This window comes from Triticum urartu, chromosome 3A (genome assembly GCF_056163025.1).
Source record: "Triticum urartu cultivar PI428250 chromosome 3A, HENAU_Tu73, whole genome shotgun sequence".
NCBI lineage: Eukaryota > Viridiplantae > Streptophyta > Magnoliopsida > Poales > Poaceae > Triticum > Triticum urartu.
Window position 1 is genome coordinate 361,267,628 of NC_141875.1, and position 26,685 is coordinate 361,294,312.

At 48.0% G+C, this 26,685-nt stretch overlaps 1 protein-coding gene across 1 annotated transcript; it reads left to right on the plus strand.

Moving 5' to 3' along the window:
• Positions 1–22,413: 22,413 nt before the first annotated feature.
• LOC125543914 (protein indeterminate-domain 7) lies at positions 22,414–25,717 on the plus strand. Its single transcript, XM_048707412.2, has 3 exons — positions 22,414–23,289; positions 23,448–23,847; positions 24,622–25,717. Exons 1-3 carry the CDS (start codon positions 23,103–23,105, stop codon positions 25,469–25,471), a joined length of 1,437 nt encoding a protein of 478 aa, XP_048563369.2. The 5' UTR covers positions 22,414–23,102; the 3' UTR covers positions 25,472–25,717.
• The last annotated feature ends 968 nt before the right edge of the window (positions 25,718–26,685 follow it).

Sequence of the window (26,685 nt, forward strand, 5' to 3'; positions counted from 1 at the left end):
CTCTCAAGAATGAGGGGAGCCCTAAAGCGAGGGAAGCATATGAAAGACTCAGACAAGATCAACAAAGAGAAAATAAAGATAAGGGACGGAGGCGCTTACGTAGAGACCAGCGGCGGCTTCTTCACTTCCTTGCGGAAGCGGTTGGCTTTCGCGGCCGCCTCTTCCCGCTTGGTCGCAGCGGCCGCTCCCTTAAACTTCTTCGACCGGCCACCAAGTGTACTCGGCCCGGTCCGACGCTTCTTCGCGCCGCCTTGAGCGTCCAAGACGGCGGAGGAACTCGTGCTTGGCTGGCCAGCCTTTGGCTGGTGACGCGGGGCGACTTCCCCCTCAGCATCGTCATCAGGCCAGTCAGCGAAAGTGGTCGTTGGCCCGAAGCCGCCTGCTTCTCCTCCTCCTCCCTCGGCGTCGGCCTCCATGGCCGCCACCCCCAAGTCAGGATCGTCGACGTCGCTCTCCGCCCGATCAGGGACAAACTGACGAGCCGGCCCCGTGGTGCCGGCTGAAGGATGGACGAGAGGGTTCTGATTCAAAAACAAAAAAAGGTCAGACTGGACAAGTCGGACTCGGCAACGAAAGAAATAGAAGAAGAAGGAAGACGACTTACAATAGGCGGGGGGTTGTCGCATGAGTATGGCTCCTTGCCAAACCGCCAATCCACCGTGAGACCGCAATTCGCGATGTAGTTCACCGTGTCCGCCACCTCCGCGTGAGGCATGTCCTTGGAGCACATTCGACTCGGGTCCCGATGACCGCTCATCTGGCAGATCAGGTGAGGTCAGCCTTGGAGTGGGAGGACTCGGCGCGCCACAAAGGCGGCCAGCAAGTCGGCCCCGGTCAAGCCCTCCGACCGCGTCAGCACTTGGAGTCGCGCGATGGCGGCGGCGCCAGCAGGAGACAACGACCTGGCTCGGTGTGACCAGCTGGGGAGCCTTCCAGCCGGCGCGCCGGCTTCATAAGCCGGCAGGTTGACCCAGTCGCCTTCTGGGGTGACGTTCTTCACATAAAAGTAGGACCGCTGCCACATCTTCACCGACTTAATCAGCACGATGGTGGGAAACGGATTGTCGGCCACTGATCTCCGCATCGCGATAAACGCACCGCACTGGGCCGGCACGCCGGCGACGTGTGTGCCAAGCTTGGACTGGAAGAACTCACCCCAGAGCTCGATGGTAGGGAGAACACCGAGGAAGCCTTCGCACAGGGTGGCGAAGGCAGCCAGCAGCACCACCGTGTTCGGAGTAAGGTGGTGCGGCTGGAGCCCGTGGAACTCCAAGAAGGAGCGGAACAAGCCGCTCGCCGGCAGCCCCAGGCCGCGCATAAGGTGCGAGCGGAATATGACCCGCTCGCCCTCCTCCGGCGCCGGCAATATTTCTCCCTCCGGCGCAAGGCGGACCCGCACTAAGCCCCTGCCGGGCAGCCGATGTGTCTTGCGGAGGATCTCGACGTCGTCGTCATCGACCTCGGAGCCGTCCCACATTCCGGAGCGCACAGCAGGAGGCGCGGCGGCGGAGGAAGAGCTCATCGCTGCGGGCGCGGCGTGGTTCGGAGCAGCAGCGGTGAGAGGAAGAAGAAGCAAGAAGGAGCGAAAGGGAGTAGGGAGGATGGGCGCGCGTGCTTCGCCGCCCCCCTCCCCCCGCCTACTTGTAGGCTGGTGGGCTGAGAAGCCGAGGGGGCAGTCGTGGGATTAACTGCGCCCAGGACCCCAAGACCCCCACGATTTACCACACGAAGTTACTGCATGCAAAAACCACGCGGGAACCCCAACCATCCGCACGGCCACAACGGATCCGTTCACATGCCGAGGTGCGGTAGTGGCGGGCCCCGCCTGTAGGCCTGTCCCGTCGCATGCGTGGGTGGGCAGACTAGCTCAGCCACGTGGCGCCTCGCGACGGGTCCACAACGGGCAGCAACCCGGAGGCTTATCAGGCACGCCGCCTGGACTCTGCCGCGACGTTCAAACTTTTTTAGGGACAAGTCCGCCTTAAGCAAGTCCGGCTCCAACTAGTCGGCTTGACAGAAGACGGCTAGTGAGGCCCAGATCCGACCGCTGGAAAGAAGAAACTGTTGAGGCTCCTCGACATATCGCCCTCGGTGCCTCACCAGCTTCGGGGACTACTGTCGGAGTAATGGGCCACGGGTAGGCTAACCCAGGCCCAGAACCTTTCAAGACATCGGGGCAGGCTGCACCCCTCAAGACCCATGACGAAGAGCCTCCTTCTGAGAGTCAGCTGCGAGGAAGCTGACTGCCCACTCGCGGCCGAGTCCCAAGGACAACTTCAGGATGAGCCGACTCCTGAATGGCGACTTCCAGAGAAGCCGGCCATGGGGAGTCGGCCCACGACGCCAACAACCCCCATGCCCTCATAAAGAGGGACGAGACGAGGAGTGGCCACAGTAAGGTCCACTCCCACCCTTTTCCAAGGGCAGGCATGGCCACAGTACGCCGTACCCGCGGAGATCTCCGCCCGACGCGACACTGTTGCCATGCTGGCCCTGACGTCAGCCCCAGTGGGCGGAGTCTTATGCCCACGACGGCCTGCCGGTACGACCCAGGGACGACGGGTCCCACCAGTCGACGGGCGTACGGAAGACGGCGAGAGCGCCACCAGTTGGCCCAGTTGGGAGTCGGCCCCCAGGAGTCGGCCGGCCCCTCCCACGGGCCCCACGCGCCATTAACCAGACGCGACAGGGAGTGGCCACAGTGATCGCCCGCCAGACGGCGGAGCTGTCGCCACGACCCCATGACCGAGCCCGCGTCATTAGAGGCACGGCTACAGTAATCTATAGCCGGTAAGACCCGCCCGCGGCGGACGCGGCCTATCGGCTCCGTACCGAGCCAGTCAGCGGGGCCCACCAGTCGGCGGGCCCCAGGAGTCGGCGGATAAGACGGCGGCCAGAGAGACTGACGGCTGGGCCCCGTCCAGCCGGATTACCATTGTACCCCTAGGGGGTAGGCCTATATAAACCCCCCAGGGCACCCATGCAAAGGGTTGGAATCCATTAGCACTAGACCAGATCATATAGGAAGGACAAAGCTAGCCTTGTCTTCTCCTACCTCCAGGAAACAGCTCAAGGAGCAACCGTGTACACACTTTGCCATAGTGATCATGTGGAGACCCCGCAGAGCAGCAGTAAGGGTATTATCTCCACGGAGAGCCCCGAAGCTGGGTAAGATTCGCCGGCGTGCATGCCTTCGCCTTATCCCTTTCCAGGCACCGGCGACGTTCTGCTCGCTCCTGTAGGGTTTCGTAGTAATTTCAAAAAAATTCCTACGCACACGCAAGATCATGGTGATGCATAGCAACGAGAGGGGGGGAGTGTGATCTACGTACCCTTGTAGATCGACAACGGAAGCGTTAACTTGGTTGATGTAGTCGTACGTCTCCACGGCCCGACCGATCAAGCACCGAAACTACGGCACCTCCGAGTTCTAGCACACATTCAGCTCGATGACGATCCCCGGACTCCGATCCAGCAAAGTGTCGGGGAAGAGTTCCGTCAGCACGACGGCGTGGTGACGATCTTGATGTACTACCGTCGTAGGGCTTCGCCTAAGCACCGCTACAATATTATCGAGGACTATGGTGGAAGGGGGCACCGCACACGGCTAAGAATATGATCACGTGGATCAACTTGTGTCTCTAGGGGTGCCCCTTGCCTCCGTATATAAAGGCTCAAAGGGGGGGGCTGGCCGGCCAAGATGAGGCGTGCCAGGAGGAGTCCTACTCCCTCCGGGAGTAGGACTCCCCCCCCCTTTCCTAGTTGGAATAGGATTCGCGGAGGGGAAAAGAGGAGAGAGAGAGAGGAGGAAGGGGGGCCGGCCCCCTCTCCTTGTCCTATTCGGACCAAGGGGGGAGGGGCGCGCGGCCCATCTCTAGCCACCTCTCCTCTCTTCCACTAAGGCCCACTAAGGCCCATATACCTCCCGTGGGGTTCCGGTAACCTCCAGGTACTCCGGTAAAATCCCGATTTCACCCGGAACACTTCCGATATCCAAACATAGGCTTCCAATATATCAATCTTTATGTCTCGACCATTTCGAGACTCCTCGTCGTGTCCGTGTTCACATCCGGGACTCCGAACAACCTTCGGTACATCAAAATGCATAAACTCATAATATAACTGTCATCGTAACCTTAAGCGTGCGGACCCTACGGGTTCGAGAACAATGTAGACATGACCGAGACACGTCTCCGGTCAATAACCAATAGCGGAACCTGGATGCTCATATTGGCTCCTACATATTCTACGAAGATCTTTTATCGGTCAGACCGCATAACAACATACGTTGTTCCCTTTGTCATCGGTATGTTACTTGCCCGAGATTCGATCGTCGGTATCCCATACCTAGTTCAATCTCGTTACCGGCAAGTCTCTTTACTCGTCCCGTAATACATCATCCCGCAACTAACTCATTAGTTGCAATTCTTGCAAGGCTTAAGTGATGTGCATCACCGAGAGGGCCCAGAGATACCTCTCCGACAATCGGAGTGACAAATCCTAATCTCGAAATACGCCAACCCAACATGTACCTTTGGAGACACCTGTAGAGCTCCTTTATAATCACCCAGTTACGTTGTGACGTTTGGTAGCACACAAAGTGTTCCTTCGGCAAACGGGAGTTGCATAATCTCATAGTCATAGGAACATGTATAAGTCATGAAGAAAGCAATAGCAACATACTAAATGATCGGGTGCTAAGCTAATGGAATGGGTCATGTCAATCAGATAATTCAACTAATGATGTGATCCCGTTAATCAAATGACAACTCTTTGTCCATGGTTAGGAAACATAACCATCTTTGATTAACGAGCTAGTCAAGTAGAGGCATACTAGTGACACTCTGTTTGTCTATGTATTCACACATGTATTATGTTTCCGGTTAATACAATTCTAGCATGAATAATAAACTTTTATCATGATATAAGGAAATAAATAATAACTTTATTATTGCCTCTAGGGCATATTTCCTTCAGTCTCCCACTTGCACTAGAGTCAATAATCTAGATTATACTGTAATGATTCTAACACCCATGGAGCCTTGGTGCTGATCATGTTTTGCTCGTGGAAGAGGCTTAGTCAACGGGTCTGCTACATTCAGATCTGTATGTATCTTGCAAATCTCTCTGTCTCCCACCTGGACTAGATCCCGGATGGAATTGAAGCGTCCCTTGATGTGCTTGGTTCTCTTGTGAAATCTGGATTCCTTCGCCAAGGCAATTGCACCAGTATTGTCACAAAAGATTTTCATTGGACCCGAAGCACTAGGTATGACACCTAGATCGGATATGAACTCCTTCATCCAGACTCCTTCGTTTGCTGCTTCCGAAGCAGCTATGTACTCCGCTTCACATGTAGATCCCGCCACGACGCTTTGTTTAGAACTGCACCAACTGACAGCTCCACCGTTTAATGTAAACACGTATCCGGTTTGTGATTTAGAATCGTCCGGATCAGTGTCAAAGCTTGCATCCACGTAACCGTTTACGATGAGCTCTTTTTCACTTCCATATATGAGAAACATATCCTTAGTCCTTTTAAGGTACTTCAGGATGTTCTTGACCGCTGTCCAGTGATCCACTCCTGGATTACTTTGGTACCTCCCTGCTAGACTTATAGCAAGGCACACATCAGGTCTGGTACACAGCATTGCATACATGATAGAGCCTATGGCTGAAGCATAGGGAACATCTTTCATTTTCTCTCTATCTTCTGCAGTGGTCGGGCATTGAGTATGACTCAACTTCACACCTTGTAACACAGGCAAGAACCCTTTCTTTGCTTGATCCATTTTGAACTTCTTCAAAACTTTGTCAAGGTATGTGCTTTGTGAAAGTCCAATTAAGCGTCTTGATCTATCTCTATAGATCTTAATGCCTAATATGTAAGCAGCTTCACCGAGGTCTTTCATTGAAAAACTCTTATTCAAGTATCCCTTTATGCTATCCAGAAATTCTATATCATTTCCAATCAGTAATATGTCATCCACATATAATATCAGAAATGCTACAGAGCTCCCACTCACTTTCTTGTAAATACAGGCTTCTCCGAAAGTCTGTATAAAACCAAATGCTTTGATCACACTATCAAAGCGTTTATTCCAACACTGAGAGACTTGCACCAGTCCATAAATGGATCGCTGGAACTTGCACACTTTGTTAGCTCCCTTTGGATCGACAAAACCCTCTGGTTGCATCATATACAACTCTTCTTCCAGAAATCCATTCAGGAATGCAGTTTTGACATCCATCTGCCAAATTTCATAATCATAAAATGCGGCAATTGCTAACATGATTCGGACAGACTTAAGCATCGCTACGGGTGAGAAGGTCTCATCATAGTCAATCCCTTGAACTTGCCGAAACCCTTTTGCGACAAGTCGAGCTTTGTAGACAGTAATATTACCTTCAGCGTCAGTCTTCTTCTTGAAGATCCATTTATTCTCAATTGCTTGCCGATCATTGAGCAAGTCAACCAAAGTCCACACTTTGTTCTCATACATGGATCCCATCTCAGATTTCATGGCTTCAAGCCATTTTGCGGAATCTGGGCTCACCATCGCTTCTTCATAGTTCGTAGGTTCATCATGATCTAGTAGCATGACTTCCAGAACAGGATTACCGTACCACTCTGGCGCGGATCTCACTCTGGTTGATCTACGAGGTTCAGTAGTGTCTTGTTCTGAAGTTTCATGATCATTATCATTAGCTTCCTCACTAATTGGTGTAGGTGTCACAGAAACAGTTTTCTGTGATGCACTACTTTCCAATAAGGGAGCAGGTACAGTTACCTCGTCAAGTTCTACTTTCCTCCCACTCACTTCTTTTGAGAGAAACTCCTTCTCCAGAAAGTTTCCGAACTTAGCAACAAAAGTCTTGCCTTCGGATCTATGATAGAAGGTGTATCCAATAGTCTCCTTTGGATATCCTATGAAGACACATTTCTCCGATTTGGGTTCGAGCTTATCAGGTTGAAGCTTTTTCACATAAGCATCACAGCCCCAAACTTTCAGAAACGACAACTTTGGTTTCTTGACAAACCATAGTTCATAAGGCGTCGTCTCAACGGATTTTGATGGTGCCCTATTTAACGTGAATGCGGCCGTCTCCAAAGCATAACCCCAAAACGATAGCGGTAAATCAGTAAGAGACATCATAGATCGCACCATATCTAGTAAAGTACGATTACGACGTTCGGACACACCATTACGCTGTGGTGTTCCGGGTGGCGTGAGTTGCGAAACTATTCCGCTTTGTTTCAAATGTACACCAAACTCGCAACTCAAATATTCTCCTCCACGATCAGATCGTAGAAACTTTATTTTCTTGTTACGATGATTTTCAACTTCACTCTGAAATTCTTTGAACTTTTCAAACGTTTCAGACTTATGTTTCATTAAGTACATATACCCATATCTGCTTAAGTCATGTGTGAAGGTGAGAAAATAACGATATCCGCCACGAGCCTCAATATTCATCGGACCACATACATCTCTATGTATGATTTCCAACAACTCTGTTGCTCTCTCCATAGTACCGGAGAACGGCGTTTTAGTCATCTTGCTCATGAGGCACGGTTCGCAAGTACCAAGTGATTCATAATCAAGTGGTTCCAAAAGTCCATCAGTATGGAGTTTCTTCATGCGCTTTACACTGATATGACCTAAACGGCAGTGCCAAAATAAGTTGCACTATCATTATCAACTCTGCATCTTTTGGTTTCAACATTATGAATATGTGTGTCACTACTATCGAGATTCAATAAGAATAGACCATTCTTCAAGGGTGCATGACCATAAAAGATATTACTCATATAAATAGAACAACCATTATTCTCTGATTTAAATGAATAATCGTCTCGCATCAAACAAGATCCAGATATAATATTCATGCTTAACGCTGGCACCAAATAACAATTATTTAGGTCTAATATTAATCCCGAAGGTAGATGTAGAGGTAGCGCGCGGACTGCGATCACATTGACTTTGGAACCGTTTCCCACGCGCATCGTCACCTCGTCCTTAGCCAATCTTCGCTTAATCCGTAGTCCCTGTTTCGAGTTGCAAATATTAGCAACAGAACCAGTATCAAATACCGAGGTGCTACTGCGAGCATTAGTAAGGTACACATCAATAACATGTATATCACATATACCTTTGTTCACCTTGCCATCCTTCTTATCCGCCAAATACTTGGGGCAGTTCCGCTTCCAGTGACCAGTCTGCTTGCAGTAGAAGCACTCAGTTTCAGGCTTAGGACCAGACTTGGGTTTCTTCTCTTGAGCAGCAACTTGCTTGATGTTCTTCTTGAAGTTCCCCTTCTTCTTCCCTTTGCCCTTTTTCTTGAAACTAGTGGTCTTGTTGACCATCAACACTTGATGCTCCTTCTTGATTTCTACCTCCGCAGCTTTCAGCATTGCGAAGAGCTCGGGAATAGTCTTATTCATCCCTTGCATATTATAGTACATCATGAAGCTCTTGTAGCTTGGTGGAAGTGATTGGAGAATTCTGTCAATGACGCTATCATCCGGAAGATTAACTCCCAGTTGAATCAAGTGATTACAATACCCAGACATCTTGAGTATATGCTCACTGACAGAACTGTTCTCCTCCATCTTGCAGCTATAGAACTTATTGGAGACTTCATATCTCTCAATCTGGGCATTTGCTTGAAATATCAACTTCAACTCCTGGAACATCTCATATGCCCCATGACGTTCAAAACGTCGTTGAAGTCCCGGTTCTAAGCCGTAAAGCATGTCACATTGAACTATCGAGTAGTCGTCAGCTTTGCTCTGCCAGACGTTCATAACATCTAGTGTTGCTCCAGCAGCAGGCCTGGCACCCAGCGGTGCTTCCAGGACGTAATTCTTCTATGCAGCAATGAGGATAATCCTCAAGTTACGGACCCAGTCCGTGTAATTGCTACCATCATCTTTCAACTTTGCTTTCTCAAGGAACGCATTAAAATTCAACGGAACAATAGCACGGGCCATCTATCTACAATCAAACATACATAAGCAAGATACTATCAGATACTAAGTTCATGATAAATTTAGGTTCAATTAATCATATTACTTAAAGAACTCCCACTTAGATGGACATCCCTCTAATCCTCTAAGTGATTACGTGATCCAAGTCAATTAAACCATGTCCGATCATCACGTGAGATGGAGTAGTTTCATTGGTGAACATCACTATGTTGATCATATCTACTATATGATTCACGCTCGACCTTTCGATCTCCGTGTTCCAAGGCCATATCTGTATATGCTTGGCTCGTCAAGTATAACCTGAGTATTCTGCGTGTGCAACTGTTTTGCACCCGTTGTATTTGAACGTAGAGCCTATCACACCCGATCATCACGTGGTGTCTCAGCACGAAGAACTTTCGCAATGGTGCATACTCAGGAAGAACACTTCTTGATAATTAGTGAGAGATCATCTTATAATGCTATCGTCAATCAAAGCAAGATAAGATGCATAAAAGATAAACATCACATGCAATCAATATAAGTGATATGATATGGCCATCATCATCTTGTGCTTGTGATCTCCATCCTCGAAGCACCGTCGTGATCACCATCGTCACCAGCGCGACACCTTGATCTCCATCGTAGAATCGTTGTCGTCTCGCCAATCTTATGCTTCCACGACTATCACTACCGCTTAGTGATAAAGTAAAGCATTACAGCGCGATTGCATTGCATACAATAAAGCGACAACCATATGGCTCCTGCCAGTTGCCGATAACTCGGTTACAAAACATGATCATCTCATACAATAAAATTTAGCATCATGTCTTGATCATATCACATCACAACATGCCCTGCAAAAACAAGTTAGACGTCCTCTACTTTGTTGTTGCAAGTTTTACATGGCTGCTATGGGCTTAAGCAAGAACCAATCTTACCTACGCATCAAAACCACAACGATAGTTTGTCAAGTTGGTGCTGTTTTAACCTTCGCAAGGACCGGGCGTAGCCACACTCGGTTCAACTAAAGTTGGAGAAACTGTCACCCGCTAGCCACCTTTGTGCAAAGCACGTTGGGAGAACCAGTCTCGCGTAAGCGTACGCGTAATGTCGGTCCGGGCCGCTTCGTCCAACAATACCGCCGAACCAAAGTATGACATGCTGGTAAGCAGTATGACTTATATCGCCCACAACTCACTTGTGTTCTACTCGTGCATATAACATCAACACATAAAACCTAGGCTCGGATGCCACTGTAGGGTTTCGTAGTAATTTCAAAAAAATTCCTACGCACACGCAAGATCATGGTGATGCATAGCAACGAGAGGGGGAGAGTGTGATCTATGTACCCTTGTAGATCGACAACGGAAGCGTTAACTTGGTTGATGTAGTCGTACGTCTCCACGGCCCGACCGATCAAGCACCGAAACTACGGCACATCCGAGTTCTAGCACACGTTCAGCTCGATGACGATCCCCGGACTCCGATCCAGCAAAGTGTCGGGGAAGAGTTCCGTCAGCACAACGGCGTGGTGACGATCTTGATGTACTACCATCGCAGGGCTTCGCCTAAGCACCGCTACAATATTATCGAGGACTATGGTGGAAGGGGGCACCGCACACGGCTAAGAATATGATCACGTGGATCAACTTGTGTCTCTAGGGGTGCCCCTTGCCTCCGTATATAAAGGCTCAAAGGGGGGGCTGGCCAGCCAAGATGAGGCGCGCCAAGAGGAGTCCTACTCCCTTCGGGAGTAGGACTCCCCCCTCCTTTCCTAGTTGGAATAGGATTCGCAGAGGGGAAAAGAGGAGAGAGAGAGGAGGAAGGGGGCCGGCCCCCTCTCCTTGTCCTATTCGGACCAAGGGGGGAGGGGTGCGCGGCCCATCTCTGGCCACCTCTCCTCTCTTCCACTAAGGCCCACTAAGGCCCATATACCTCCCGGGGGGTTCCGGTAACCTCCCGGTACTCCGGTAAAATCCCGATTTCACCCGGAACACTTCCGATATCCAAACATAGGCTTCCAATATATCAATCTTTATGTCTCGACCATTTCGAGACTCCTCGTCATGTCCGTGATCACATCCGAGACTCCGAACAACCTTCGGTACATCAAAATGCATAAACTCATAATATAACTGTCATCGTAACCTTAAGCGTGCGGACCCTACGGGTTCGAGAACAATGTAGACATGACCGAGACACGTCTCCGGTCAATAACCAATAGCGGAACCTGGATGCTCATATTGGCTCCTACATATTCTACGAAGATCTTTTATCGGTCAGACCGCATAACAACATACGTTGTTCCCTTTGTCATCGGTATGTTACTTGCCCGAGATTCGATCGTCGGTATCCCATACCTAGTTCAATCTCGTTACCGGCAAGTCTCTTTACTCGTTCCGTAATACATCATCCCGCAACTAACTCATTAGTTGCAATTCTTGCAAGGCTTAAGTGATGTGCATCACCGAGAGGGCCCAGAGATACCTCTCCGACAATCGGAGTGACAAATCCTAATCTCGAAATACGCCAACCCAACATGTACCTTTGGAGACACCTGTAGAGCTCCTTTATAATCACCCAGTTACGTTGTGACGTTTGGTAGCACACAAAGTGTTCCTCCGGCAAACGGGAGTTGCATAATCTCATAGTCATAGGAACATGTATAAGTCATGAAGAAAGCAATAGCAACATACTAAACGATCGGGTGCTAAGCTAATGGAATGGGTCATGTCAATCAGATAATTCAACTAATGATGTGATCCTGTTAATCAAATGACAACTCTTTGTCCATGGTTAGGAAACATAACCATCTTTGATTAACGAGCTAGTCAAGTAGAGGCATACTAGTGACACTTTGTTTGTCTATGTATTCACACATGTATTATGTTTCCGGTTAATACAATTCTAGCATGAATAATAAACTTTTATCATGATATAAGGAAATAAATAATAACTTTATTATTGCCTCTAGGGCATATTTCCTTCAGCTCCCACCATGATAAGCCATCCTTTGGCATATGTCGCACCCAACCCCCGACAGTACGCGTAATGTCTGTCTGAGCCGCTTCATCCAACAATACCGCTGAACCAAGAATCAACTAGTGATGACAAGCAATATGTATATACTCACGCCCACAACTCCTTTGCATTCTACTCATGCATATAACATCTACGCATAGACCTGGCTCGGATGCCACTGTTGGAGAACGCAGTAATTTCAAAATTTTCCTACGCACACGCAAGATCCATCTAGGTGATGCATAGCAATGAGAGGGGAGAGTGTTGTCCACGTACCCTCGTAGACCGTAAGCAGAAGCGTTATGACAACGCGGCTGATGTAGTCATACGTCTTCACGATCCGACCGATCCTAGCACCGAAGGTACGACACCTCCGTGATTTGCACACGTTCAGCTCGGCGACGTCCCACGAACTCTAGATCCAGCTGAGTTTCGAGGGAGAGCTTCATCAGCATGATGGCGTGATGACGAAGTTACCGACGCAGGGCTTCACCTAAGCACTACAACGATATGACCAAGGTGGAAATCTATGGAGGGGGGCACCGCACACCGCTAAACAATCAACTTGTGTGTCTATGGGGTGCCCCCTCCCCCGTATATAAAGGAGGGGAGGAGGAGGCCGTCCGGCCCTAGAGGGTGCGCCAAGGGGGGAGGAATCCTCCTCCTAGTAGGAGTAGGATTCCTCCTTTCCTGGTCCTACTAGGAGGGGGAGGAAGGAGAGGGGGAGGGAGAGGGAAAGAGGGGTCGCGCCCCCCTCCCCTAGTCCAATTAGGACTCCCTTGGGGGGGCACCTCCTGGCTACTGCCCTCTCTCTCCCCTAAAGCACACTAAGGGCCCAATAACTTTCCGGGGGGGTCCGGTAACCCTCCGACACTCCGGTTTTATCCGAAACCTCCCGGAACACTTTCGGTGTCCGAACATAGCCGTCCAATATATCAATCTTTATGTCTCGACCATCTGAAGACTCCTCGTTATGTCTGTGATCATATCCGGGACTCCGAACTACCTTCGGTACATCAAAACACATAAACTCATAATACCGATCGTCACCGAACGTTAAGCATGCGGACCCTACGGGTTAGAGAACTATGTAGACATGACCGAGACTCATCTCCGGTCAATAACAAATAGCGGAACCTGGATGCTCATATTGGTTCCTACATATTCTACGAAGATCTTTTGGTCAAACCGCATAACAACATACGTTGTTCCTTTTGTCATCGGTATGTTACTTGCCCGAGATCCGATCGTTGGTATCTCAATACCTAGTTCAATCTCGTTACTGGCAAGTCTCTTTACTCGTTCCGTAATGCAACATCCCGTAACTAACTCATTAGTCACATTGCTTGCAAGGCTTATAGTGATGTGCATTACCGAGAGGGCCCAGAGATACCTCTCCGATACACGGAGTGACAAATCCTAATCTCGATCTATGCCAACTCAACAAACACCATCGGAGACACCTGTAGAGCATCTTTATAGTCACACAGTTACATTGTGACGTTTGATAGCACACTAAGTGTTCCTCCGATATTCAGGAGTTGGATAATCTCATAGTCATAGGAACATGTATAAGTTATGAAGAAAGCAATAGCAGTAAACTAAACGATCAAAGTGCTAAGCTCACGGATGGGTCAAGTCAATCATATCATTGTCTAAGGATGTGATCCCGTTCATAAAATGACAACTCTTTGTCCATGGCTAGGAAACTTAACCATCTTTGATTAACGAGCTAGTCAAGTAGAGGCATATTAGTGACACTCTATTTGTCTATGTATTCACACATGTACTAAGTTTCCGATTAATACAATTCTAGCATGAATAATAAACATTTATAATGATATAAGGAAATATAAATAACAACTTTATTATTGCCTCTAGGGCATATTTCCTTCACTTATTGGCTCCAATAATTCTTAAATATTCCATAAAAAATCATCGTGAAGTTTCAGCTCATTTGGAGTTGTGCAGAATAGGTAGCTTGACGTAGCTTTTCCAGGTCCAGATTTCCAGCTACCGGACTTCTCCCTCTTGGTGTGTACCTTGCAAATTGTGAGAGAAAAGGCATTAGAATTACTCCAAAAAGCATTATTATGGATAAAACATTATAAATAATAGTAAGAAAACATGATGCAAAATGGACGTATCAGTCATCCGCCTCTTTATTGAGTCACTTTAGTGACCCAGTGAAGGAGCATAAAGGATTATGACCTTTTTCCCTAAAGGTGGTCCTGAGTTATCGAACCCACGAGAGGAAGTTCACCTTTAAGACAAGGGTTTCTACCAAGTTTTGCAAGAGAATTAAATTCTAGTTTCTGGACTGGATTGAAATCAAGTTACATAGCTGAACGCTTATAAATAGGAATAGGCATGAGTATGAGGACATATTCTTACAATCATATATTTGCGAACGGGGCCATCATGATATTTCTTTGTGCTCTGGAAGTCATCATCAAGATATGCTTGCAACATTATCGAAATGGGGAATGTTTCCAAATCATGTCTTGACTGGCACGTGTCATGCATCAAGAGTTAGTTGTCCAACTAAAGGTCCTATTCGTAGCGCGGGGTTGCCTCAGTAATTAAGGCAAAATCAGGAAAAAAACATTAGAAGTTTAATGACTACACCTGTTGTATCCCTAGAGATAGGATTCACGCTATCGTACTAAATTTTTCTATCACTGGTGTATGGAATAGCGTTTCACGGTCTCTCTGCCCTTAGCATTGTTGTGGCTCGATCTCTATGATCTTGGGTACCTGCACATCGCAAACGAGACAAGAGACAACTACGAAGCAATTTTATTTCACACATACAAGATATCATTATACCTTCATCGGTCCCTCCAACAAATACATAGGGTTGTAGGGATATGCCTCAACCCATGACCTTACCGAATTACTCACACATAGCTATCAGACCGCAAGAAGAAATCATTGAAGAACACATCAAGAAGATCGATTGATATATGTCTTACTGTAGTTGCCGGATGAGATATAGGATTACAAGGTGTGGCTAACTAGGATGAATGTTGTGGTGATGGTGATGGAGATGCCTATGGAGATGGAGATGGAGATCGAAAATGGTGGTGGCTAGGGTTGTTGGATGCCGAAGATGGAGGTCTCGGCGATGTTTTGTTGCCCTTCTGGTGCTAGCCCATTTATAAATGTTGTTGGGGTGGATCAGAGGACGCCGCTGGCATGCCATAAGAGCACTCATACGAGTGTGTGCGCTCGTATGAGACACTGTCTTGCGCTCTGGTGGCTTTCTGCGCCTCCCACTTTGTCCCTCCTTATCTCCTCTCTACCCATTTCCATACACTAGATGATCCATTGCGCCAATTGACGTAGAAACCAACTGCAACCTGCAAGTTAAGCAAAGTACATGAAACATAAAGTGGAAGTCAAGTGAACTATTTGAAGAGACCAACAAACCAACTGTTACTCGGCAGCTAAATGAACTATTTGAAACATAAAATGGAAACTAAGTAAACTCTTTGAAGAGACCAACTACAGCTTGAAACATAAGCGAATTGTTTGAAGTATTTTATTCACAATTGTCTAAAAATAATTAAGTTCATACTTTGTTTCTATTCGCCTCAACAATAATCAGTACCCATAGTATTCGTTAATAAAACTATTTGAAGGATTTTGTCCTCAACAGTTTGCAAATAATTATGTTCATCCTAACAATCACTGATAGAAACACAATGTGAACGTTGGGCTTCTTTTGCTTGTGTTTTTGCAACCTGCAAGTTAAGTGAACTATTTGAAACATAAATGGAGATTAAGTGAACTATTTGAAGGATGTTTCTCTTGAATGGTCTGGAAGTGGTTATGTTTTTATTGTATTTGTTTCTACCCCGTACAATTACAAACCACAATTAACGATTGGCTTAGAAAGTTAGCTAGTCTATGCTTAGACCCAGTGCTTTCAAGAGGAACTTTATTAGCCAACAACCGGTATTCGAGGAGAGCTTAGCCAAGGATCTGCAAGACGAAATGTCATCAATGAACAGGAAAAGCCCTTCGATGCCTTCCTAAAGCATGAGCATAACATTGACAACAATTTTCAAATGTGGTAGGATTGCCAGCACAACCGACCACCTATTGAAATATGGTTTCAAAGGCGAGGACAGTACTCCACATATATAAATTGCAATAGGACATTCAAATAAAAGAACACAATCACATTTCTAGATTCTAACGGAAATGCCAAAAATATCACAAGGCTCACATTAAAATATTGCAAGGCTGAAATTCAAAGATTATAAGATTCAAACTAATACTATAAAAAACTTCTCCAGTTCAATAATTTTGCAAAGGGATCAGCCACCAACAAGTCATGCATGGGCTGGACATTAAGACCTCTAATTAAGTTGGTTCTGTCGTTCCAAAATGCAATTTAGCTTATGCAGAATCTTTGTCATTCAGTCGTAGACTCTTGCGCTGATCATGAAGCCATTTTTCTCCGTGCAAGAAACTTATGCTAAACCTCATTACATACGTACAATAAGATTCTTTTTTTAGGCTGAGGGTACAGATTCGGGATGGCTGAGATGAATCAGTGTCTTTGGCGGTGGCAACTGGATGTAACTACAACGAGCTCTTGCTTTCCATTTGTGTGGAGCTTGGCTTTCCTAGCTTCAATTTACACTGCAGACTGGGATAGCTTCTTGAATTTAGCTTCATGGACATCGGACGTTCCGGTCAACTCCAAGTGAGAAGTTTGTGGAGTTAAGAGCTGGAACCCATAGAGCAAATACTTCTATATTCAACTCCATGAAAGGATGTGATAGATTACGTTTTGAAGACGAAAGGTCGTAGAGGTCAAGAAAAATAGAGCTCACTATTTAGTAATCGGAGCTTATTTAGTTATGATACATGGGCAACTATGATTTCTTATATATGTGAGTTTACTAAAAAAAATGTGGACATGTTAGTTAATACTGATTACACGTTTTTTAGCCATATATTATTGCTACTTTGTTTATGAGAGGATACATTTGTGGGCAAAAGGTACAAATTTGATCTCAAGACGAAACTATTTCACAAACTAAACTGTTTTTGAAAATATTTCACCTAGCTGATCTCTAATGTGCAGCGTCTAATAGCAAGGCGCTGCATTCTACAGTGCACCGCCTAACACTCAGGCGTCACACTTGTGCATCGCCTAGCTGTAAGGAGTTGCATAGTAGAGTGCAGCGTCTTACTGTCGGACACTGCACAAAAGGGTCAGCGGTGTAAAATATTTTCAAAAACAGTTTAGTTTGTGAAATACTTTTGCTCTAAGGTTAAATTTGTCAATTTTGTCACATTTGTGCTAGTTGTTTGGGTTGACAATGTCTACATTTTTTTTCTGGCTTCCCCTTTGATTGTAGCCATGAAGCTTTGGTGGTGTCAAAGAGTTCATAGTGGAAAGTACTTTGAAAGAAGGCATGTCTTTGGATCCTCCCGGAAATTGATACTACTACTAGTACCGCTGGTGTACTAGCACTATAAGACGTTCCATTATTGCATGGGGCACCAGAACACGGAGATTTTCTTTCTACCTGCAGTAAAAAGAGAACACCTGGCCACCTACTGCTTACCACATGGTAACACAATTTACATGCTGAGTGTGTCACATGAAGCCCTATAGCTATAGATAGCATGCAGGCTCCAGTCACTAGCCAACTTTGGAAAATACGTCTCTATCTTTTTGAGGTACCAAATTTCCGCTGCACCTATGGCGGTGTAGGCAGGCAGGTAGGCACACACCCTCCTATGTGTTTCCCCCCTGCTAGTACAAGTACCATTACTGTCGCTGCACGCTGCTGCACTGCACAAGCCAAGCAACATGACACCGTAGCTAAGCACGCCGTGCATCAAACCGGTCCTACACGTCAGGGCATCTTCCGGACATCATCGGAAGCCATTCAACACGATTCTATATCGATCGTTCGATGGTCTAGACACACTTTTTTCGACAAATTAGAGAAGAAGTTAGGGCTTTACGGCCATCCGGATCGCTGCCTTGCCCGCTCATGACTATCCTGGCTCACCAAAAACCCTTCTCGTTCGCCCATGTGCGTTCTCTTCCGGTGCCAGCTGCCCACGTTCATGCCGTTGTAGAGCGGCCGCTCTGCATTAACATCGGTCTAAAGCGGACGCGACCTCTCACTGGCACCGGTATTGAAGTGGCGCGCTGGTCGAGAGAGACGTTTACTGTGCAGGACGTGACGAATACCTATCATGCCTGTTCAATACTCGTCCGTCCGTATGCTGTCATTAAGCATGCTCGCCGGCCGAGAAACCAACTCCGGCGCCACGCAGTGACGCCCCTGTACACTTGACCTCATCGGAACCGCTATTCAAAGGCGGCCACACCCAGCTGAACTCCACATCACAACACATCCGCTCCACATCCTCCTCCCTTGCACCACATTCACCATGACCACAAGCGGGAATGCTCTGTAGGAGATCCTGTCGATGGAGATGAACGCGAGATCGCTGCCCTTGCGGTCACCTGGTAGAGCCACCGCGCCAGGCGGGTCGAGGTCGGCATGCCGGCCAGCTCCCCCAGCTCTCCAACGACGACCCCACAATGGAGACATGGACCGACCTTTGACACCGCACCGGAGCCGATGCATGCCGACTTGAACATGGAGCTAGCGCATACGCATTACGACGCCGCTGTGGCAGATGAGGAGCAGCCTACACCGACTCCTATGCTGGAATTCCGGCAGATGCAGGAGGGGCAGAAGTACAACCTGCTCCTCCTCGAGCAGTACCGGTTGGCGGAGGGTCAAATTTACAGCAAGGCGCAAGCGAGAGGGTTGTGGCTGCCATAGCAGCCGGCAGAGCAGCTGGTGCTCTATGAGGCACGCGTGCTCAACACGCGGCCGTCCATCTTTTGTGGGCGCATATGGCGGGTGGATGGTGATGGACCGTCCACGTCCATCATCGACCTAACATCCACCAGCACCGACGACAGACAGGTCGCAAACTCCTCCAAAGATGAGTAGGGCATGGGAGGCGGCAGGCATTATCTCCCAAGTGGGTAGTCTCTCACCATGTTCTACTCTTCCACGCGAGAGACCGCACCTTCATCTCACGGGTCTTAAACCCCCGTCGCCGTTCATGGAGACGACAGATGGATGACGTGGTCGCTAATGTGGAATACAAAGGAAGTGGACAATAGCCGCCCTCATAGGATAGCTTTATGACCCGGCTGTTTTTTGTACTAAATGTTTGAAATATAATGAAAAATGTTCGAAATGTAATGAATTTTGTCTGGTTTATATGAAATCCGCCATGTTTTCATGAATTTCGTCCGGTTAGTTCAAACAATGGCCGAAATGTATGCAGGCAGTGTTGGATGACCGCCTCCCGCATCCTTGTCCGCGGGGTGGCACTCCCCTGTCCGCGGACGGATGTAGGAGTATATTTACGGGTCAGCCTTGGAGATGCCCATAACACAGTCCGAACATTTTTGTATCATCCAACGCCATACATTCTTACTTTGGTAAGCGTAAGCATTACACGCCCTACAATTTGGATGTGATTCATGATCACAATGCAAAGTCGTTACTTCATCGGTGGTACACCATTTCAAACATCGTCATGAATATTTCGGTGTGATGCGCAAGTGAAAAGAATGGGGCCAACAGGGGTGTCAATCACGGAAATTGTAAGTTTTGCTTCTTATTATTGCATGTATTTGTCAATACTTTAATTCACTCAATGTTGCTACTTGACGATCATGTCATTAGGGCAAGCCCTTCACTTTAATGCATTATTGGATGAAGCTCAAGGGAGAGTTCTCTGGGTGAGCAACATGCATCATTGAAGAAGTTCAAGAACGTGAAGAGAAAGCTTGAGATAAAGGTCACTTTCGAGGAGTATCGTTAAATTTAAGATTGATGCATTTTAAAAACTTATTGAACATCCGGTGCTTTTATTAAAATTTAAATTTATGGTTGAATTGCTATGGGTCAATTATTCAAAGTGGACAACATTTATTTTAGTTTTTTTAAAGAGACAAATATTTGATGCACCAGGTTACATGACTGATTTCGCTACCACAGTCCATGGACATGTATGGTTTAGGTTGTGTTTTTTGATGCACCGCATTTTAAAGCATCGTGTGCTTGTGGACGCACCGCGTGCGTCTGTGGGCACTAACCCGTTACACATAAAAAATTGTCTGTTGTGTCCAAGTACCTCAAACACCATACCTTAAATCCATATATACAAGCCATGCAGAATAAGAACATGCGTACTATGTAGGTATTCTATCTAGTCATCGTCAGAGATGTCCACGATCTCCGTGCCCGGCTTCGGGTAGATGGGCAATTGCGGCAATTCCGGCTCGTCGTTGGACGAACTAGAGGTGAAGAGCTCGTTGATCTCCACCCTCTGTTGTCGGATGAAACGTCGGTTGGTCTCCACATATACTTCATCCTGGATGGGCTCGAGGATGGCGGTCTTCTCTACCATCTCCTTCGCTTGGGTGACCTCGAACTTCGTAATGGTGTCCTCCATGGCGAAGCCCGTAGTCGGCTCTGCCTCTTTCTTCGGCGCCGCCGCATCGTCCTCCTTTGGATTTTTCCCTCCATGGCCTTGGGGTCCTGCTCCGCCTCTCAATGCAGCCTCCTGCTCTGCCTTCGACGAATCCGAAGGAAGGCCGATAGTGACACGAGCAACGCGCCTTGCCCGGATCTCCTCCTCGAGATGCAACCGACGTTCCAGCACAAACATGGCGTAGGAGGTGATCCTTTGTCGGGCCCTGGCTAGCAGCTACGACAAGCGGATGGAAGCTGGCGGCACGGGTGGGAGGGGAAGGGAAGGAATGAGGACGGGCTAGGGTTGCGTTGCCGCCGTCTGGCTTGAATATCCAGACTTGCTCCCTGAACCGGCATATGCCGCATCAGCGCCACACGACACGGAGTGAAGGAGGCGTCGTCGGACCAACGGCCGCTCCGTGTCCTCACGTGGGCCCTAGCGATCAGTCCATTATGGTGGACGCGCTCGTCCCATATCCATCCTAAATATGGATCGGGTATATAAGTGCGAGTCAGTCTGTGCGTTTGAACCAGATATGGAGCGTTCGATTGGGTGCGGTTTTTGCATCCCAACAATAACCCGGACATCCCGCCTGGACGTTTGGGGCAGGTAAGGGTTCTCTCGTTGTAGATGCTCTTAGATGCCAAGCCTGTATAATCATGGTGTTTCTCTATAATTATTGCTTAATCTGTCTGTTCTAGTTGACATGCACGTGTTAGCACAGAGAATCCAAGAAGAGTCCATCGTTCTGTGACGGTACTTCGCTGCATCTCACGGGATCAGAAAAACCGGAGTTTTTCCCTCAAGAAAAAGAACCGGGTTTTTTCCCTCAAGAAAAAACGGGTTTTCCCTCAAGAAAAAAAGAAACCTGGGTTTATTCCATGACCTAATTAGAAATTACTGCATCATTCTAACTTCATGATGATCTCCAATATGTATCTTCAAATTTCAAGCACATGTTAATACAATTGTGCATTTTATATTAAAAATAATATTTTCATGACAAATTTAGTGTTATTATGATATTATCATCGCTTTATCACTGTATAAATAATACAAATACGTTAGAAGTTTCTTTTTTTACCGTAGGTCATAGAAGCAAGCAAGCAAGCGGCAGGTCTCATGACCCATGTACATACTGGCCCGTGACATCAAGAGGATAGGATTTCTATTTGTGAATTATGAGCACCCATGATATGCATGCATGGGTCCAAGGTGACTCATCAAGAGAAAATAAAGAAGAAAAGGCAGATAAATCACATGGCATGGAGCTATGCATGTAGTATCATGCATGCATGCATGCATTGTGGTTGGTATACAAGTATACATATATACATATGTACCTATACATCACAGTATTATTTTTATCATGACCAACATGCATGCCCTGTAATTGACAAAAAAAAAACAATTGTTAAACCTGGGAATCTATGTAATATATCCATCTAATCTAATTGTTGTGAGAGGATTGATGGTCTATGGTGTACCAACCGAGTGGGTGTACAGTACAGTAGTGATTACATAAAGAAAAGCAGGAATTCAGAGAGGGGGAGGGAGGACGAGAGAGGAAGTATATCTACTCTACATTTGTAAGACAAAGGAAAAGACAGAAAGCTCAACATCGGTGCAGCATTGCTCCCAGCGTGGTTCACAATGTTATATACAGTCCGTGATTTTAAAATAGTTTCCACTTCTACTACTGTACTTTATTATCATCATCTTAAATAAAGTATATAATTACAAGAAGGACAGAAGAGTTGCCTTGTATTTGTAATTTTATTTCAATTTTGCTCTTGCATTTGCCCCATAGGCCATAGCTAGAGAGAGCATGAAGGGAAGGGAAGGGAAGAAGGCTCAACTGCTGATTTGGTCAGGATTTTTCTTCTTTTTGGCCCCTAAAGCAAGGAAGCAGATAAAGGAGGGAGAGGAGGGGTTTGGTTTGGTCATTTGCTCAGCCTTCTTCTCCCCCTCCCCTCCCCCTCCCTCTAGCCCCTATGGCTGCCAGCACTGTGGCCTCTCCTTTTTCTCTCTCATGGGGGCCGTCATCTTCCAGCTTGCATAGCTCCTGATCTCCGTTCCTCTCTCTCTCTCCCCCCTGCACTGCCAGCCAGCTCTTGAATCCTTGCTGTAGTGTTCTACGCTTGTACTGCTGCAGGGAAAGAAAGTAGAGAGAGAAACAAGAAGAAAGGAGAGAAGAGGGAAGGGAGAGAATCTGAATTTGCTTTCCAGTCATTGACCAACCCAACCCCAGTTTCCCCTTGTTTGTCCCCTTCCCCTCCATCCTTGATACCTGTGTTATTCCCTGAGCTGCCGCCGCCGCCGCCGCCTGAGGAGAGGGAGTGGCTCTCTGAACTCTCTCCTTTTGTCACTCCTGTCTTGCCTTGCCCCCATCCTGTTCCTCCTCCTCCTCCTCCGTTCTTCAGTTAATGCCCCCTCTGTGGCAGCATCAAATTTATTGCCACCCCTTCCTTGGGCCTTGGCTAAGTTGTGTTTAGACTTTAGAGGGAGAGAGAGATAACCTAAGGCCTGAATCAAATCCCTAGCACTACAAGCTTGCCGCTTTATGTATCATCACCATCTTCAGCAGCGGCAGCAGCAGCAGCGTGGAGAAGCGGAAGCGGCAGATCAGGATCAGGACAGCAGCATGTCCAACCTCACCACCTCCGCCTCCGCTTCCGCCAACCCTCCTCCTCCTCCTCCCCCAACCCCGGCCTCCAACAAGCGCAAGCGAAGCCTACCCGGCAACCCCGGTAGGTCCTTGTCCTCGGTTTAATTTCTTGTTTGTTTTCTCACAATTCTAGTGACGACGTGTTGCTGGACTGGACTGATGCGCATGTCTGTATCTGGAGGATCGTTGCATGTTACTAATCTTTGTCCGCGCGTGTTTTTCATGGAAACGGAACCCAAGACCCAGAGTCGGAGGTGGTTGCGCTGTCTCCGGCGACGCTGATGGCGACGAACCGGTTCCTGTGTGAGATCTGCGGCAAGGGGTTCCAGCGCGACCAGAACCTGCAGCTGCACCGGCGCGGGCACAACCTGCCATGGAAGCTGAAGCAGCGCGGGAGCAAGGAGGTGGTGCGGAAGAAGGTGTACATCTGCCCGGAGGCGTCGTGCGTGCACCACGACCCGTCGCGCGCGCTGGGCGACCTCACCGGGATCAAGAAGCACTTCTTCCGCAAGCACGGCGAGAAGAAGTGGAAGTGCGACAAGTGCTCCAAGAAGTACGCCGTGCAGTCCGACTGGAAGGCGCACTCCAAGATCTGCGGCACCCGCGAGTACAAGTGCGACTGCGGGACCGTCTTCTCCAGGTTCTTATCCCTTTCTTCCAATCTCGATCCACCTCTTGTGCTTCTACTATGCTATGCTATGCATCATGAAAGCTTTCTTCCCTGCAGTCTTGCTGATTTCTCGTTACTATATATTCTTGTGCCTTGGCAACCTAACCTAGCGAGTGCACTGCCTACAAATTACTACTACAGAAAAATTCAAGTAGAGGATCGTCAACATTAATTAATCTGAGAGAAGGAAGGAACTCATTGTGATTTGCGTTGGCGAGTCAGGCCAGATGGGGCAACGAACGCAGAAGAAGCATGGACGGATGCAAAGATGGACCACTTTTACGGCCGGGGGTCCTCTTTCTTTTTGTTTCGGCCATGGATGAGATGAGATGAGCGGCTGTGCAGCTCGTGTGGAAGGAGAGGAGAGAGATGCTGTGATGATGATGAGGATCGAGCTTTGGGAGACGAGAATTCAGACATGTGAATCTCTTTGCAGAGCTGAGCTGCCTTTCCATCTCACTCCTCCTGCCTTAGCCTAATTGCCTATGCATGCTCACACTATTCTCTCCGTGCTGTCACTTCCATGCGTCCTCTCCTCCCTGATTCTCTCTCTCTCTCTCTCTCTCTCGGAGCTCACACCGCACGGCACGGCAGCGTCGCATGCCATATGACAACAAATGAACAAAGAATCAAATGAACAAAGAATCAGGGGAAAGTTTTAGCTTTACCTTTTCTCTTGCCCTTCCTTCTCGTGCTGCATTTCTTCTTCTGATGGCTTTCTTTGTTGCACTGCATTGCATGCAGGCGGGACAGCTTCATCACGCACCGGGCCTTCTGCGACGCGCTCACCGAGGAGAGCAACAAGGCCATCAGCGGGGGCGGCCTGCCACTGCCACCCATCGCGCACGCCCAGCACCACGCCATGCTCTATTCGCCGCACGATCTGATGCAGCAGCACCACCACCAGGAGCTCGCCGCGTTCCAGGACCACCAGCACCAGGTCATGCAGCAGCATTGCAACTTCGACGTGAAGCCGGAGATGCAGCCGTGGCCAACCATGCCCTACGACGACGTCCACCACCCGCTGCTGCAGCCGCTCTGCAGCGCCACCGCGCAGAGCTCCGCCACGTCCGTGCCGACGCCTACGCACCACCAGCAGCAGCAGCTTCCCGCGGCAGCCGCGCACCTGTCGGCCACAGCGCTCCTACAGAAGGCGGCGCAGATGGGCGCCACCATCGGCGGGGCCGGCGCTGGCGGGGCGGGAGTGCACTACACCCAGATGGCCGGCTCGGCGACCAGCGCGACCGGCAGCGCCACGTTCGGGCTCGGCCTCTCGTGCCTCAGCAACCAGCAGATGATGAGCCTCGCCAGGACCGCCTCCCAGGGCCGGAGCGGCGAGGAAGGCGGCGCCTCGGGAGGGGCCAACGACGGCATGACCAGGGACTTCCTGGGGCTGCGCGCCTTCTCGCACCGCGACATCCTCGGCCTCGCCGGCTTTGACTCGTCGTGCATGGGCGCCGCCGTGAACACGGCCGGCAACAACACCAACATGGCTCCCTGCTACGAGCCACAGCAACAAGGACAGCCGCAGCCGCAGCCGCCGCAGCAGCAGAGCAGCAACGAGCCGTGGCATGGCATGGGTAGCCATAGCTAGCCATGATGATAGTTGCATGGTCGCTTCTGATCACCGCAGAGCACTGCTTGCTGCTACCCTCTAGATCAGCAAGGGGTGCGTTTTGAACTGGGTAATCTCTCTCTTTCTCTCTCTCTCTCTCGCACTCTCGTGATCTTGCAAGCTAAGCAAGCTTTGGAGTTTTTTGTGGGTAGAAGCCAACTGTAAGGTAAACTGGGATCAACGAAAAGCTACGTGAAAATAATACATGCATCCGTTCTCTCTCTCTCTCTCTCTCTCTCTCTCTCTCTCTCTCTCTCTCTCTCTCTCTGGCACTCAACAACTGGTCAGCTGCATTGCCTACGTACATATCTACTGTCTCCGTTTGCTGGGCAATATATCAGTGTGAAAACAGTCTTATATTTTGAGACAGAGAGAAGTACACACTCCCTCCGATCCATATGTAGTGCCTATAATATTTTTCAAAAATCAAACCTCGCAAATTTTTATTAAGTTTGTGAAGAACATTTACATCTAATACACCAAACATATATCACTAAATTCATCATAAGATGTAGTCTCATATTATGGTGGATATAGATAGTTTTCTCAATAAACTTAATTAGTTAAAGTATAAAAAATCTATATGCACTACATTATGAAATGGAGTGAGTACATGTCTCATGGCCACACACTACAAGTTTTATATTCTCTGACTTGGGTAAAAGAAAGTTTTCTCTATCTGACTAAGGTACACGTCGATCGGTATATGTATAAGGAAAATCCAGATATACACCCCCCTTTAATACTAAACCAGCAACATTTAATATGTAACAAAGGGAGTACTTTGATTCTTCAAAAAAAAAAGGCGCAAAATATGTTTGACAATACTATTTTCAAGGGAAGAAGAAAGGTGTATTTGGGTGAACTGAACTGAACTGATTGTGCTGCTTGGTGGTCACTTGGGAGCTCTTGCTAGTTGCTACAAGAGCTAAAATGCGGCCTACGATGATATCTGTAGTTTATTGATGCATGCATACGGGGAGTGTGTGTGTACTGTGTCGTGCAATCAGTCGATGTACTGTACCCGGCTAGCTGTGCTGGCTACTGTTCGTCCGTGACAAGGTTTTGTCTGCAATTGGTCGTGGGCCGGCGCATTATTCCATGCTTGAAATAAAAGGAGAAACTTTATTTAGTTTCAGATTTTTTAAAGATAGAAACACACACCTAATTATTAAGACTATACCTGCACATAT